Below are 15,270 nucleotides of genomic sequence, written 5' to 3' on the forward strand. Positions count from 1 at the left end.
TATAAATACCAATTACCATAACATTCTATGTACCTGTGTGTGCTTTGCAAATAGTTGTTGACTGATTGACAAGTCTTATTGACCAAGAACTATGATGTATTTGAAGGTCAAAGTTGGGTCTATTTCAAGCAATGCTAAATAACAAGGTTATGTGATTAAACAAGTAACGACCCAGATACCTACAAGTTTCATATGAACTTGTGGAGAAAGTGGAAGGGTTCCTTTAGGGAAGAAGTACTATCCCTTGTTTTATAGTTACTTCTTAGGTAACCAACAGCTGTACCCAGAGCTGTAGCTTAACACTAGAGCGAATGAGATGGTGCTTCTTGCCTCACCTGCTGCTTTGAGGTGGAAGGGATGTAAGTAAGTGTGTTGGTGGGTGTGTTTAAGGAAACACCTTGGCTAGGGGATTTGGACCAGTTAAATCACTGTGGAGTCACAGCTGCTGTGACTCAGGTGGTACTTCTGAGTCTTGAGCTGACTTCCCTTCCTCCAGTCTTGACTTTTGATTTTATAAAATGTTTAAATGTTTAAGATCCTTTTGGGCGGGTTAATGGATTGGAGGATTCTTGAGAATTTTTGTTTATGAGCGTGACGGACTCACATCTACTGCAGTTGACAAATGACACTTTACCAGGCAGCATGTGGTGCTGTCAACAGAGTATGGGTTTGGGAGTGCGACAGATCCAGGTTTGAGTTTAGACTCTGCCAGTTGACCACTGGGAAGAGTGACTTTATGCATAATTGCTTTGTGAGCTTTAGTCAGTTCATCCATGAATCAGGAATGGCACCTCCTCAGCAAGAAGGATGTGAAGAGACGAAGTAAAATAATATGTTGTGCGTTCATTCAGTGCCACATTTGTTACATGGTGGCTCTTTGGTCAACCCCAGCATTATTTCCCTTTTAGCTTTGTCGCAGCATATTATCCAGTTTTCAGCTACTTATGTAGTAGGAGGCACAGTGTGTTTTAGGGGCAGAAGTGACCCAAGAAGATGGGTCATTAGTGTGTCTTTATGTAACAGAGCATATACATTCACCATATGCATATAGAGATAATATACTTTTATTATAGATTTTTACAGCAGAAATGAATATAACAGTTAGGTGGCTGTCCAGGTCATAAGATACAGAATTGTGCAACGTTTTCTTCTGCATATTTTTCAAGACAAGACTTTTTTAAGTGTGCTAGAAAATAAAAAAATCACCTAACTCCTCCTCCACCACACATACCCACAATGTAACTACCTTTCTCCATAAAGACTTATACAAGGTGTGAGTCTCTCTTCTAATTATTTCACAAAATGAATTGTTAGATATTATCAGAAATTATAATTAAGTGCATGTTCCAAGTTAATGAATAAAGTAATATTTATTGGATAATTCACATTGAGTCCTCTTGTCTGTTCAGGTGAATTAGCAGACGTTGCACTCCATATATAGTTGGAATGACAGCATAGTTTAATTTCAACATAAGCCAAAAATGGACTTTCTTCTCCACCTGCTACTCAAATGGAGACTTCTGTGGCTAGTGTCTAACTGTTTGATTAAAATCATGGTACCGATTGTATGGGATATGATGTGTGAACACAGCAAAAATAGAAGATCTCAGGTTAGTGGATTAAAGGCTGCTCACAATTCAGAAAGCTGACTCTTACATTGGCTTATTTTTATAAGGCAAGAATTTCAATTGAGAATAACACCCGATGCATAGTAGAAACCTTCAACGAGTATTTGTTGGCCAACTCACTGGTCTGTTTGTATGCTATTTAGAACTGAGCTTTCTATCATACGTCAATGTAAAATACAATAACCAGACCTCTAATTGTGACCTCAAATTCAAATGCCATCTTGTAACACATTGGAAATGTGGAGAGGGTATTATGCGCGTGAGAGATGAGCACAGCAGAACGGGGCCTCAGAGAGGAAATGAGCACAAGGTCAGAAAGCCTTCCTTAAATACGCTGGGTCTTCATCAAGATGGTAATCCATATACAACAACTTCAACACACATTTTTAACAAAGCAAACTGCAAGTATTTGTATCGTTCAAAGTGTAGTTATGTCAGAAAGTCCAAGCCTAGCATTTTCTTCAACTGTCTCTTGTTCTCATCGCCATGTTTGTTGGAGAGCCACTCTTTGCTTGAAGCAGCTTGACCTGGGGGGTGTGTGTGTGTGTGTGTGTGTGTGCGCATACATGTTAAGGGGAGTTCAGGTCACTCTGTTTCTCTGACTCCCTGCACTTTCTCCCTCTAGCCCTGCGTTTCTAGTTATTTCTTAGGCATCTTAGCTAGGGATCTTGAGTGTATGTTACTTGCATCACAAATTCATTATATTCAGAAAGTACTTCTGTAAATTAGGTCCTCCTTGGTAACTACAAATGCAGTGTTTCTTTTTTTCTGAGCTAAAAACTCAGTTACTCTAGCTCCCTCCTCACATCTCATCAATTCAGTCCTACGGGATTTTATATCCACTGTACCTTCTAACTTACCATCCTTGCCCTTTCGTAGTTCAAGCCCCACAGTACCTCTTTCTGAAATTGTTGGAATAATTATTGTTGTTGTTTTTTGTTTGAGACAGAGTCTCAGTCTGTCACCCAGGCTGGAGTGCAGTGGCACAATCTTGGCTCACTGCGACCTCTACCCGCTGGGTTCAAACGATTCACATGCCTCAGCCTCCTGAGTAGCTGCAATTACAGACACATGTGCCACCACACCTAGCTAATTTTTTTATTTTTATTTTTAGTAGACACAAGGTTTCACCATATTGGCCAGACTGGTCTTGAACTCCTGGCCTCAAGTGCTCCATCACCCTCCACCTCCCAAAGTGCTGGCATTACAAGCCTGAGCTACCATACCCAACAGGAATAATTGATTTTAATTCCTCCTGTCCATCCTACTCCTTACTACCAAGTTTATTTTATGAATGGCTTTGCCCAATAATGGCACACACCCTCTATCCCTCAAAAAACCCTTCAGTCAGTTCTGGGAAGGCCTCAGGCTGGCATTCTGGTCCTTCCCTTTTACAGCATTACATTGGTTCAGTTATATAGAGGTATAGATCTGGTATGTTTTAGCAGACTGTGCTTGACCAGTTTCTCTCTCTACCTACTGTGGGGTTATTGTTGAATGAATGAATTCCTGGATTAAAACCAATTCAAGGATTTCCCAGATCATTTCACCTCATCCTTTTGGAACCCTTGTTCTCTGCTATTCTTGCAGAAAATTTTTTTCCATCTTTCTCTTTACTTGAGGATATCTTTTCATTCTTTAAAAACCCATCTCTAGTACCATGTCTCCCTCTCATGAAATATAAGTTCTATTCTTCCTTTTCAAAACATTTCAGAATACTTTCCATTAGAATGTGACCTGATATTGTATTCACTTCTGTACTTTTCTGTCATTCTGCTAACTAGATTGTTAGTCACTTGCGGGCAATACCAGGTGCATTACCTAATTTTGTATCCTAAGCATGACGTTCACATCAGAGTATAGGGATAGGAGGCACTTAACACATCAGTAAGTTAAACTAGATAAAAAGGAATAGTCCTTTGGCCTGGGTTTCTCTGATTCCTAGCAATGTTGACTTCCCTCATACATTCCAGACTCTTTGTTAGTTACAGTCAAAGAGTTTACCGAAATCTGATAATAAGCATGTACTACAGCTTTATTTTTTCCAGTTCTGAGTGCCTTCTATGTATACTAATAGCAAAGAGAGGGCCACATTAATGTCCTTAGTGAAAGCAGGCTGTTGAAATTCATTTGGACTCTTTGAAAGGACTCTTTCCAGGAACACAGTACATGCTGACAGAGTGCTCACAGGACAGAGGTGAAGACTGTCCTGTTGAAGACTTTGAAGGAAATTGTGTGCCTGATTTCTTAACTATTTAAAATCTCAGTGCTCTTTAAAAACCATTTAGTGATTCTAGAGAATGGGATGACTTTTCTAATAAATTATTACTAAGAATGTATAACACCGTCTAAACTTGGAATCATCTTCCTTTCCCTCCCTTTAAGATTTAGTCTTTATGATCCCTTAATTGCTAAATCAATTAGCCTTTCTCCTGGTCATCATCCCTCAGAACCTCTGCCTTTCATGAGCATTACTGCCATGTTCTCCTTATCTGAACTGAAATTTGGTCATCTCCTGAGGTGGTCCCTTCACTCGCAGCCCTCTAAGGGGTGACCTTTCCATTTTATTTACTGACCTCAGCACCAGTGATGGGGTTAATAACGGCCATGGCTGCCACCACTTCCCCAGCCTCTCCAAGAACAGAACTTTTCTACCTGATTGTGAAAACCTTGCTCCTTTCAGGCGTGTGCCTTTGGACTGCCCGCTACCTTGTTGGGAATATTTCCCAGTGTATTAAAGACTTGACACATGGCCAAGAGTCATCCATCACCCGGAGGCTGCCATAATCCTGGCTGACTCTGGTATCTATAAAGACGGCTCCCCCCGTATCTTCATGGTAATTCTTGTACCTCCTCATCTCTAGTGAACATCTTCCCTCTTCACCTGTATTGACAGGTTTACAAGAGCTTGTCATTACCCCTGTGTCACTTCCAGATTCTAAGCATCCCTTTCAGTGCCACCCTCTGTGCCTCCACTCAGCCCGAGTGCTCTACGTCCTGTTTCCAACTTGCCACTGTCTCCCAGGCTCAAGCCCGTGCTTCTTCCGTAGATTACGACGTAGTCCCCTGACTAGCTGTCTTTCATTTTGCTCCCTGCAGTCCATTCTTCACCCAGCAACCAGATCATTTGCAAATGTTAACGGAGTCATGTCGCTGTTCTTGCACAAGTCTCCAGTGGTTTCCTGATCTACTCGGTCATATCTGTACTCCTCACAGCCTACATGGCCCTTTTTAGTTTGGCTGTGCCTGGCCCTTCACCCTTACATCCTATGTGCTCGCCACTGAATGCACTCTGGTCTCTTTGCTTAGTTCTGGTCAAGGCCTTTGCACTTGCTGTTCCCTCTGCTTGGCACATTCCCCATGACTTATTTGCAAGGCCCATGTCCTTCCTTCAGCTCTCAGCCCATATGCTGCCTCTTCAGAGAGGGCCACCGACTGCCACCCTGTGCCACTGTACTCTCTTTTATCTGAAACTGTGTCTGTATATTTAATGGTGTTTTCCAATGTCTGAGGTTACTTATTTATCTGTTACCTGTTTTCCCCTCTAGGATGTAGACTAGTGTAAGGATAGGTTCTTTGTCAGTATTGTTCACCTCTGATTCCCCAGCACCTGAGGGGACCTAGAACATATGAGTCATTTAGGAAATATTTGCTGAATAAATGAATACTTAGCATGCTCTCTTGCTCTGGCTTTCATGTTTGCCGTACTCCTAATCATCATACCGTCTTCAGACAGTTCGTACCCATTCTTTATATTGCAGCCCATTGCCATTTTCCCTCTCCTTTTCACTCCGTCAAGTTCCTAGACTACCTTGGGACTTGCATTGTTCATCACACTGACTGACCATCTGACATTTTGATAGTTATTTATGTGCGTATCTCACTTATGAGTGTGACCCTCAGGCTATAATTTCAGGGGAAGAAGGTATGTGGCTTTCTTTCTTACTCCATTCTTACCATAATGCTTGGCGCAGTGGGCTACTGAAGAAATACGTGTTAAGTGAATGAATCTTACTAAACTGTCATGTGACGGAACATCTTCTCCCCCTTACTACTTTATTATCTCTACTAACAATTTACTTCCCTGACTACTCTGGCTGGAGATTCCTTAAATGTCCACATTCTTTGGGATTCCATATCTAGTCTGCTTCTCACTACAGAATCTGCTCTGGGATTCTTGCCTTCCCCTTACCTTCAGCCATCACTTCTTCATGGATGATTCTAACCTGACCCCTCTCCTGAATCACAGCTGCTTGGATTTCTGCCCCGAAGTTCAAGAAAACCAAATCCTTTACCTCCCTACAGGTGTAACCTTAAGTTATGCTTCCCTGTCACCTTCACAAGGTAGTGCCATCTACCTAGTCACCCAGGTTCTAAGCCACAGAGTTTTCTTTAGCATCTCTCTCTCAGGTCACACATCCCGTGTATCTCCAAGTCCTGTTGATTTGATGCAAGATTGGCTTCCTAGCTTCCCACCTCCTTCCACTCCAGCAAGTCTCACATACTATGTTCTACAACACTCCCTAGTCTGCAGAGAAAGTAAAAGCCCGCCACTGTCTGGTGCTCTCATCTTCCACAGCCATAATGCATGCTTCATTTTTTTCTTGGAACATTCAGGTAGTTGAGGCCTCTTCAGTAATGGACTGAATTGTGATGAATGTGGCCAGCCTGTAAATTTTTGCATTAAAGAATGATAAACTGTTGTAATTCTACAACTCCGCGCAGTTTGGTCCAGCTCCCCATCCTACCCACCAGTGCTTTCCCTTATTGGGTCTTTTGTAAACTACTTTCCGTAAGCAGAGCAGATTCCCAAGCTCTGTGCTCAAATAGAATAGCATCTTTTCCAAAATGGACTGTTGACTATCATAGTCCCCAAGATAGGCCCAGCTGCCTCCTGCCTGCCACTGGCGTCTTCTGCTTCAGAAACCTGACATGCATCACAGCAGCCTCACTTGTCCCCCCTTCCTGACTTCAGTGCCCTAAAAATAAAAATGAGTCTGTTGTTGCTGTAACTTAAGTTGCATTTTAGAACCAAATGCTTTCACCACCCGAGGGCTTTCCCTGGAAATGAGCTAGATATGGAACTGCCAAGAGAGACTCACAGGTAGGCCTTCAGGTCTGTCAGGACACTTTTTTAGGTTCTCATTCCATTTGGATTTACTAGGATTTGTGATTGTCAAGTCTGATCAAGGTTTTAAAATAGGGCTTTATCTCTCGCTCTCCCTCTTTTTTTTTTTTTTTTTTTTTTTTTTTGGACACATCTGTCATTTCAACATCTAAGCCTAGAGGCTCTAACTCCTTAAAGCTTCATGATTTTGACCTACTCATCTCCCTTAGTAAGTCCCTTGCCTGGAATGAATTGATCTATAGGCAAGGTCTCGTCACAGGTCTCAGATTCATCCACAAGAAAAGGCAGTGCAGCTTTATAGAGCATCCCTGAAAGGTGGGTACTGCACATATGTTGGTTATCTCATTTAATTCTGTGAGGTATAGGTAGCGTTCTCTTTATTTTAGGGATTAGAACTGCAATTTAGAGATTCTAAGTAACTACCTATGTCCCACAGCAGCTTTTACAGAGTCAGCCTGAGATCTGGCCCTATAGCAGCCTAGCTGCATGATTCTGAAATTATGTTTTTTACACCGTATGTGTAAATTCGATTTGTTTGTAAATCACGGTGGCACTGCAGGTGTTTTATTTCTCATCTCATTACAATGAACAGCTAAGTGACCTTTTTACATTCCCATCTTTGTTTGTTCCTCTTCATTGCCTTAGGGCATACTCCTTCCATGTTAGCGCAGACGGTCAGATGCAGCCTGTCCCTTTTCCCCCCGATGCCCTCATTGGACCCGGAATCCCCCGGCACGCTCGCCAGATCAACACCCTCAACCACGGGGAGGTGGTGTGCGCGGTGACCATCAGCAACCCCACGAGACACGTGTACACGGGCGGGAAGGGTTGCGTCAAGGTCTGGGACATCAGCCACCCTGGCAATAAGAGTCCTGTCTCCCAGCTCGACTGTCTGGTGAGTGAACATGGATGAACAAGACTTAGACTTTCATTCAGAAAACAGGAGGGGATGATGAGAGGACTGCATGTATGAGTAGCACCACATGGTGTTGATCCCAGGTGGATAGTTGCTCTTCAGTGGACTGCAGTCTTTCACTTGGAGGTGTGTCTTTTGCTTCCTAGAGGCACGGTGATCGAGTCTTCATGTGTGGCGCGTGCACCACACTGATTATTAACTCTGCCTCCTATGGGAAAAGGCAAACCACTTGTTTTCCTCTCTGATGTTAAGCAAACTAAGCGCCTATACAGTGATATGAGCATGCACCTAAATATTATCTTCTGTCGCATGTAAAGAGTAACTTACTACCTCATGTGGCAAATACTGGATAGTCCCTCAGCTGCTCCTCTGGCCTTTGCCCTTGAGTTACTTAGGAAACATCAGTTTAGTAGAATTTTTGCTATAACATGAGGCTTAATCAATTGAACATAATATAAGATTCCCGTAACCTCATGAGTTGGGAAGAACTTTTTTTTCTGTTACTTAATACTCGTGGATCAAGTCTTGCCTCTGGTGCAGCTTCATCAAACGCATGATGCCCTTTAGTCATGTAATTCAGGGCCAGGCAAAAGGAACACACTGCCAGGGATCTACCCCTAAAACTTTCTTGGCATCAGTAGCAGGACCTTTCAGCAGCAAAACTGAGCCTAAGTCTACCAAGGTTCCAAGTTTGCATACTCCAAGACTGTGAGAGCTCCTGCATTAGTGTATGTGTGTATCTGTGTATCTGTATTGCAAATGATAGAAGCAGTTGGTTAATTTGGTGGTGGAGGGAGTGGGTCTAGAGCTTTGCATTTTGATGCTAATTAAGATGAAATATCTCAGTACTAAATTTTGTAGATCAAGTTTAAGTACTTCCCTAATTTCATGTAATTTTCTAGCATTAATACATTTTATCATTGTCATAAGTATAAATGGCTCATTAAACCAGGAGGGAACACAATACTTTTATGGATTTCTGCTCTCATGTTAATGCTGTTTTCCTTTCCTCATGAGTAATCTCTTGATGGTTTTTGTTTCTACAGAACAGGGATAACTACATCCGTTCCTGCAGATTGCTCCCTGATGGTCGCACCCTAATTGTTGGAGGGGAAGCCAGTACTTTGTCCATTTGGGACCTGGCAGCTCCGACCCCACGCATCAAAGCGGAGCTGACGTCCTCGGCCCCTGCCTGCTATGCCCTGGCCATCAGCCCGGATTCCAAGGTCTGCTTCTCATGCTGCAGCGACGGCAACATTGCTGTGTGGGATCTGCACAACCAGACCTTGGTGAGGTAGGTTAGTAGGATCCATTACCAGGCTGTGAGGAGGAGCCGATTGTGCCAATGTGCTGTTTATGTAGGTATGGGTGTGTGTGTGTGTGTGTGTGTGTGTGAGAGAGAGAGAGAGAAGAGAAGAGAAAAGAGATGAGATACAGTTATCTTACTAAAAATTGTTCAGAACAGGTCCATTTTAAGATTAAAACAAATTATCAATGTAAAAATCTTGTTTTCTGTACTACTTGAACTTCATAAATTGAGGGTTTTTTTGACAGTATACTAAAGCATCACCAATTTATTTTAACAAAATAAGGTCAGTTTGACATAATTAATGTACATAAGGTTTCCATGACCTCATGAGCTCATTAGACATCTGTAATTTGCCATCTGTGCTTGCTAACAAACCACTGTTGTTGATAGATCCTCATTGAGAAGATTCACAGTGTATGGTACTGTCTTGAGTGCCATACACATCTAACAGGTTCATTCCTTCAGCTATTTAGCAACTCCCATGGGCGTATGCACTGTATTGGGTACAACTCACTCTGAAATGGTCTAGATGATCTGTTGTCCCACCTTTGAGGTTGGGTAGACATAACTTTACAAATGAGATGGAAGGGATTTGGTGTTAGTAGATGTGAAAAGCTCTGAAACGAGTCTCTAGATTTCAATACCTAAGATATTAGCAGGGAAGCAGAATGATCAGCTAAGGGGTGTGAAAAGGTGGTAAGCAGACGTAACTACAAGTCAGGTGTGTAAAAGGAAGAGGGTTTTACTATCTGTTATTTCAAAGGACTGAAACCTATAGATTCCAAAACAAAGTAAATCATCACTTTCATTGCTTATCAGGCAGGCTCTTATGAGAAGCAGCTTCTAACCCTTTTTTCTCCCAGTGACCTTGGTACGTTTTGCAATGAGTGACTCCGGGGCCAGTCTTTGACACTGAGCGTCTTGCCAGGTGCCTGACTTGAGAGACTGGCTTTCTGTCTTGCACAGCTGCCCACAGGCACATTGCTGCTCACTGGCAGGACTAGTTCTATGGCTCCCTGTGCCATCTCCAGTCCTTTCTAAAAGGGAAAATTAAATTCTCTCTTTCCTTCATATCATAGTGACAGAGTAGGTCTCAGAATATATCTTTGATTAGTTCATAGATGTGTAGGCGTGTTTTCTTTTGTAAATTTCGGTTAGAGATTTTTTTTCCCATTAGTAATATCAATCATGTTTTCATGTAAAAGTAATTTGACGAATTCCTAAGTATTCAAAACCGAGCAGAAAGTACAGGAGATTTGGCATTTTAGTTAAACTTTCATCTCTTTGTATAAGTTTTGTCATTACTTTGAATAATTAGAAACCATAATAAACCAAAATGAAATCTATAAATAAGCCTGCATTGAAATTTAATCATCAAGGAATTCTAAATTGAGTTAAATTAAAAGCTAACTTTTCAAGCCCTTTCCCTCCATTTTGACATTTTCAGGCAATTCCAGGGCCACACAGACGGAGCCAGCTGTATTGACATTTCTAATGATGGCACCAAGCTCTGGACGGGTGGTTTGGACAACACGGTCAGGTCCTGGGACCTGCGCGAGGGGCGGCAGCTGCAGCAGCACGACTTCACCTCCCAGGTATAATCTGTGGCTGAGGCATTTTAAAGGTATGGTTTTATGGAACATATTACCTACTGAAAGAAGAGGCAGTGCACTTAGCAGTGATGATGTCACTTTTGACTCTGGATTAATCACTTTGGGGACTCATTACTTTGAAATTACCCATTTGACTTTGGTTTTGCCCTGTACAATTCAAATTATCTTGATTCTCTTCATAATTTAAGTAGTATCTGCAGAAGAGATAGTACCTCCCAGATAAGAAAAAGCATGTCCACTGTGGCCACTGTCACCATCACCTGTTTTAATCCTAGATCTTTTCTCTGGGCTATTGCCCAACTGGAGAGTGGCTGGCAGTGGGGATGGAGAACAGCAATGTGGAAGTTTTGCATGTCACCAAGCCAGACAAATACCAACTACATCTTCACGAGAGCTGTGTGCTGTCGCTCAAGTTTGCCCACTGTGGTAAGCAAGCACCTTTTGTCCATTCAACAAGAATTGCTTCTTCCGCCTTCCTGTGTTTTTATTTCCAGGTTGGACCTTTGAGTTCATTACCATGCCCCTCTTCAGAATTCTATTACTTCTTGTTACATGCCTGCTTCCCCAACATCATGTAATTTTCTGGCATTAATCCACTTTAACCTTAAGGATTAATGACTTTCATTAAATCCAAAAAAACTGGCTTTATTTTTGACGTGAAAGAAAGTTACTTTTTTACGAATGGGTGAGTTTTCTGTGAATAGTTTGATGTTCTGTAAAGCAGATCTTGGTGTCTGACAAAGTAATACAAACATTGCCTTTTTCAAAACCCTTTACCTGTAGGCAAATGGTTTGTAAGCACTGGAAAGGACAACCTTCTGAATGCCTGGAGAACACCTTATGGGGCCAGTATATTCCAGGTAACATGGAACTTGTTAACTACTGCTTATGTTTGTTTACTCAAACTCTCTGCACATTCTCTCAGATTAATAATGTGCAGAAGTATCCTGGGAGGGCAGAGCTAGTATTATTCACATTGTCCAGAGAAGGAAACAGTGTCCAAGGGGAGGTTTTCACAGCACAAGCCATGAAGCTGGGGATAGTCCCCGTGTTCTGAGTTCAGAACCAGCACTGTGCCTGATTGACTGCTCACTGTTTCTTCATCATCAATCCTTTTTGGAGTAGAGGTTTTATGTATTCTGAGAATTTTGTACATGTATGTCTTTTTAATTTTTAATTTTAAAGTCAAACATTTTGCTTAAATATACTCTTGTTAAGTAGTATTAGGTTTTTGATTTTATTTTTTCCAAAGAGGAGTTTTATGGAACAGTTTGATAAAAGATGAGTTTTGTGAACTTTTATTCTTCCTATTGCTCAGTGGAACTTTGTATAGCTTGTGAAATTATTTGTAGAAGGACCAAATTGTAGACATCGTACACACATATGCACGTGTACACACACACTCTCTCCTCCTCTCCTACTGGTGTGTGAGAATTTCGTAGGCAAGTTGAAAGACTTGCCTTTATTAACTTTCTATATTTAGGATGTTATTTTCTAGTATTCTTTTTTAGAAGTGATATAATAGACTTGCAGTTTTCTTGACCAAGTGATATTAAGTCATCATAAAGTAGATTAATTCCATCAAATTCAAAATAGTATGTAAGATAATCAGTAGGACAAAAAAAAGCCCATTGCTGCAGTCAAGAAGCTTATACTTTAATACAGCATTTTTCGTATCATGGATTACCAATTGTTAGTCTCAACTGTACTTTTTAAAAAAAAAATTTTTAAATTAGAGTACATCTTTTATAGTAAGCATTATTACTATGTCTTTAAGTATAGCAGGCGTCCCCAAACTTTTTACACAGGGGGCCAGTTCACTGTCCCTTAGACCGTTGGAGGGCCGCCACATACTGTGCTCCTCTCACTGACCACCAATGAAAGAGGTGCCCCTTCCTGAAGTGCGGCGGGGGGCCGGATAAATGGCCTCAGGGGGCTGCAGTTTGGGGACGCCTGATTTAAAGTATTCAGACTCCTGGTTAAAATCCTGTGTTGTTTTCATTTTAAATGAGCACAATTTAGTTAAAAGTTAACATTGAATCCTTCATACTATAGTTGAATATGGTATACAAAACTGTAAGGTACATTTTTTTGTGCAACTGTTGAACCTCTCCCCTCTTGCAAATTTGTGTTACATTTTTACAGTAGGAACATTAGTTTTTTTTACTAGGAATATTTTTATATTCTTTTTTTTTTTTTTTTTTTTAATGTAGTGTTTTCAGTGCCATTTCTCATATCTGATCTTACTGAACTCTGCTGCATCCCTCTGAGGTGGTAGACAGGTAAAATGTCTACCTGTTTGCTGTTTTAAGGAAACTGAAGTGCCAACCGGTTAAGTGACCTGCAGTGTTCTACAACTCAACCTAACTCCAAGCCATGTGTTTAAAGTTGAGGGTTTTTCATGCCAGTAACACCCCCCCGCCTTAACTGTAGAATAGTATTTGAAACAAGGTCTTGCTTTGCCTGCAGAGGTGCTCATACCATTGGCTTGCCTGTTTCTGACTGACCCCGCGAGGTGTTAGCAAGCATGGATCCAATCCAGCTCTGCCATTTTGAGAAAGTGCCCACGTGGTGGCTCATGCCTGTAATCTCAGGCATAATTTGGGAGGCCAAGGCAGGAGAATCGCTTGAGCCCAGGAGTTCAAGACCAGCCTGGTCAACATAGTAAGACCCTGTCTCTACAAAAAAAGTTTAAAAAATTAGGTGTGATGGGATACACCAGTGTTGTAGTCCCAGAAACTTAGGAGGCAAAGGTGGGAGGATCGCTTGAGCTCAGAACGTTGAGGCTGCGTACTGTGAGCCATGATCACACCACTGTATTCTGGCCTGGGCAACTGAGGGAGACCCTATCTCATTTTTTAAAAAAAAAAAGCAGCTCTGTCCGTGACCACCTTTCCTTGACTGGGGCTCCTGTTTGGTCAAGGAGCACATTAAACATTTGCATTTGTTCCAAGTCCTCCATACTCATGGGGTTTTCCTTCAGAATTTAACATTTCTGATTATATGTTTCTTTCCTAGTCCAAAGAATCCTCATCGGTGCTTAGCTGTGACATCTCTGTGGATGACAAATACATTGTCACTGGCTCTGGGGATAAGAAGGCCACGGTTTATGAAGTTATTTATTAAGGACAAATCTTCATGCAGACTGGACTCCTCCTCCTTGTAGCACTTTGCTCTATCATCCTTTTTGTTCACCCCCTCTCCCCGCATCTAAAACCAAGGATTTCAGATACTCATTGCAGTTGTGGAGTTTAATCCCCTTTCTTAACCTCACTTCCCACTTGCTATTGAATTGTGAATAGTCATTGAAAACCTGTGATACCAAATCTTCAGCTGTCTACTTGGAAGAACATGGAATAAGCATACTTAACAGTGAACAGAATCTTTAATTATGTATTATATCTGTAATATATTTATTTTGTTTAAAGAAGGCTTTCTAACAATGACTGACTAAATAAAGCTGTCTGCTCCTGCATTGATAATGAAGGTGCGTTGTATTTGATACCCCTCCCCCCCTTTTTTTGGCAAAGAGGGGGAAAGGAAGGTTTAAAATAATTGATTTAAAATGTCACTAAGTGTAGACTAATGACTGTATAGAGATGTGAAATGTATAATTACACATGGAAGCAATATGCTGTGTTGTTACTAGGTTTTTTGTTTTTGTTTTCTACATCTTTGGAAATTTGGCTGAACAATTAGAACACAACAGGCCAACTCATACTCACTTGGGTCTATTTAGACAGCGTTAACCAATATATCTATAGCTTTAGATTATATTCGATCAAAGTTATTGGACTCTTTTTTTGACTTGTTGACAAGTATCTTTGTAATATGTTTTTAGTTCCCTTTTTTATTGTATTATAGACAGATGAACAAATTAAATTTGGCCTCAAAGAGAGAACTTAATCCCTTCTGGATATTTTTGCCACGTTTCTTTGCAAAAGGAGATATATATATATATATATATATATGTACATATATACATACATATATATATATATCTATCTTTAGTCAGTTTTGTTATGAGAAATTATGGGTTATTTTGTGGCATGCTCTTTGGGAGCTGCACAGTTACGGGGAGGACTCCCACTGCTGTGCAAGTCAAGTCTTTTGCAAAACAAGGACAGCAGAGGAGGGTTTGCAGAGACCTCCCTCTGAAAAACACAAAGAACGGACTCTCTCCTGAGATGAGGACTTGCTTTCTTTACCTCCGGTTCTTTCCATGTCTTAGTTGGATGTCCCTGAAATGGACACAGGCTGTGCCATTGTGCCAGAAACATTGTGTTATCTTTTATGTTGTTGTTGTTGCTGTTAAACTATAATATGTGACTTCTTTTTTTATTATTATTTTTTGTTTGAATGCTTTAAAAATCTTTTAAGTCTGTGGATCTGCTGATGTACAGTGCCTTTGCTGCTATGGATCAAAATCAAAAGAACCGTGTAGATATACTTCACTGTATAAGTAGAAAATTACTTAATTTCATACTAGAAATGGATGGATGCTGCAAGTTGAAATGAACTGTCCGTTGACGTTCCTAATGTGGTAGCAAAAAACAAAAATGGTGTCTTAAGTGCTTAGTGTTTGATGTCATTAACAGTTTCGTAAAACTCTACAGTGTAGAAAGATTTTGATACTAAACTGTGCATTGTACATAGTTCTAATGCATTGTATTGAC

The 15,270-nt window shown here is 41.0% G+C and overlaps 1 protein-coding gene across 7 annotated transcripts in view; it reads left to right on the forward strand.

The window, feature by feature from the left end:
• LOC101042123 (transducin-like enhancer protein 4) overlaps positions 1-14,500 on the forward strand; it is a 150,455-nt gene extending 135,955 nt beyond the window's left edge. For all 7 annotated transcript variants that reach the window (XM_074395471.1, XM_039475006.2, XM_039475002.2 and 4 more), the window contains 6 exons: positions 7,402-7,651; positions 8,719-8,966; positions 10,429-10,576; positions 10,870-11,020; positions 11,378-11,454; positions 13,613-14,500. In XM_074395471.1, the coding sequence (XP_074251572.1) occupies positions 7,402-7,651; positions 8,719-8,966; positions 10,429-10,576; positions 10,870-11,020; positions 11,378-11,454; positions 13,613-13,720 (982 nt within the window). In that variant the 3' untranslated portion in view covers positions 13,721-14,500. The remainder of the gene's footprint in view (positions 1-7,401; positions 7,652-8,718; positions 8,967-10,428; positions 10,577-10,869; positions 11,021-11,377; positions 11,455-13,612) is intronic.
• Positions 14,501-15,270: the final 770 nt, after the last annotated feature.

Source organism: Saimiri boliviensis, chromosome 2 (genome assembly GCF_048565385.1).
Source record: "Saimiri boliviensis isolate mSaiBol1 chromosome 2, mSaiBol1.pri, whole genome shotgun sequence".
NCBI classification, from domain to species: Eukaryota; Metazoa; Chordata; class Mammalia; order Primates; family Cebidae; genus Saimiri; species Saimiri boliviensis.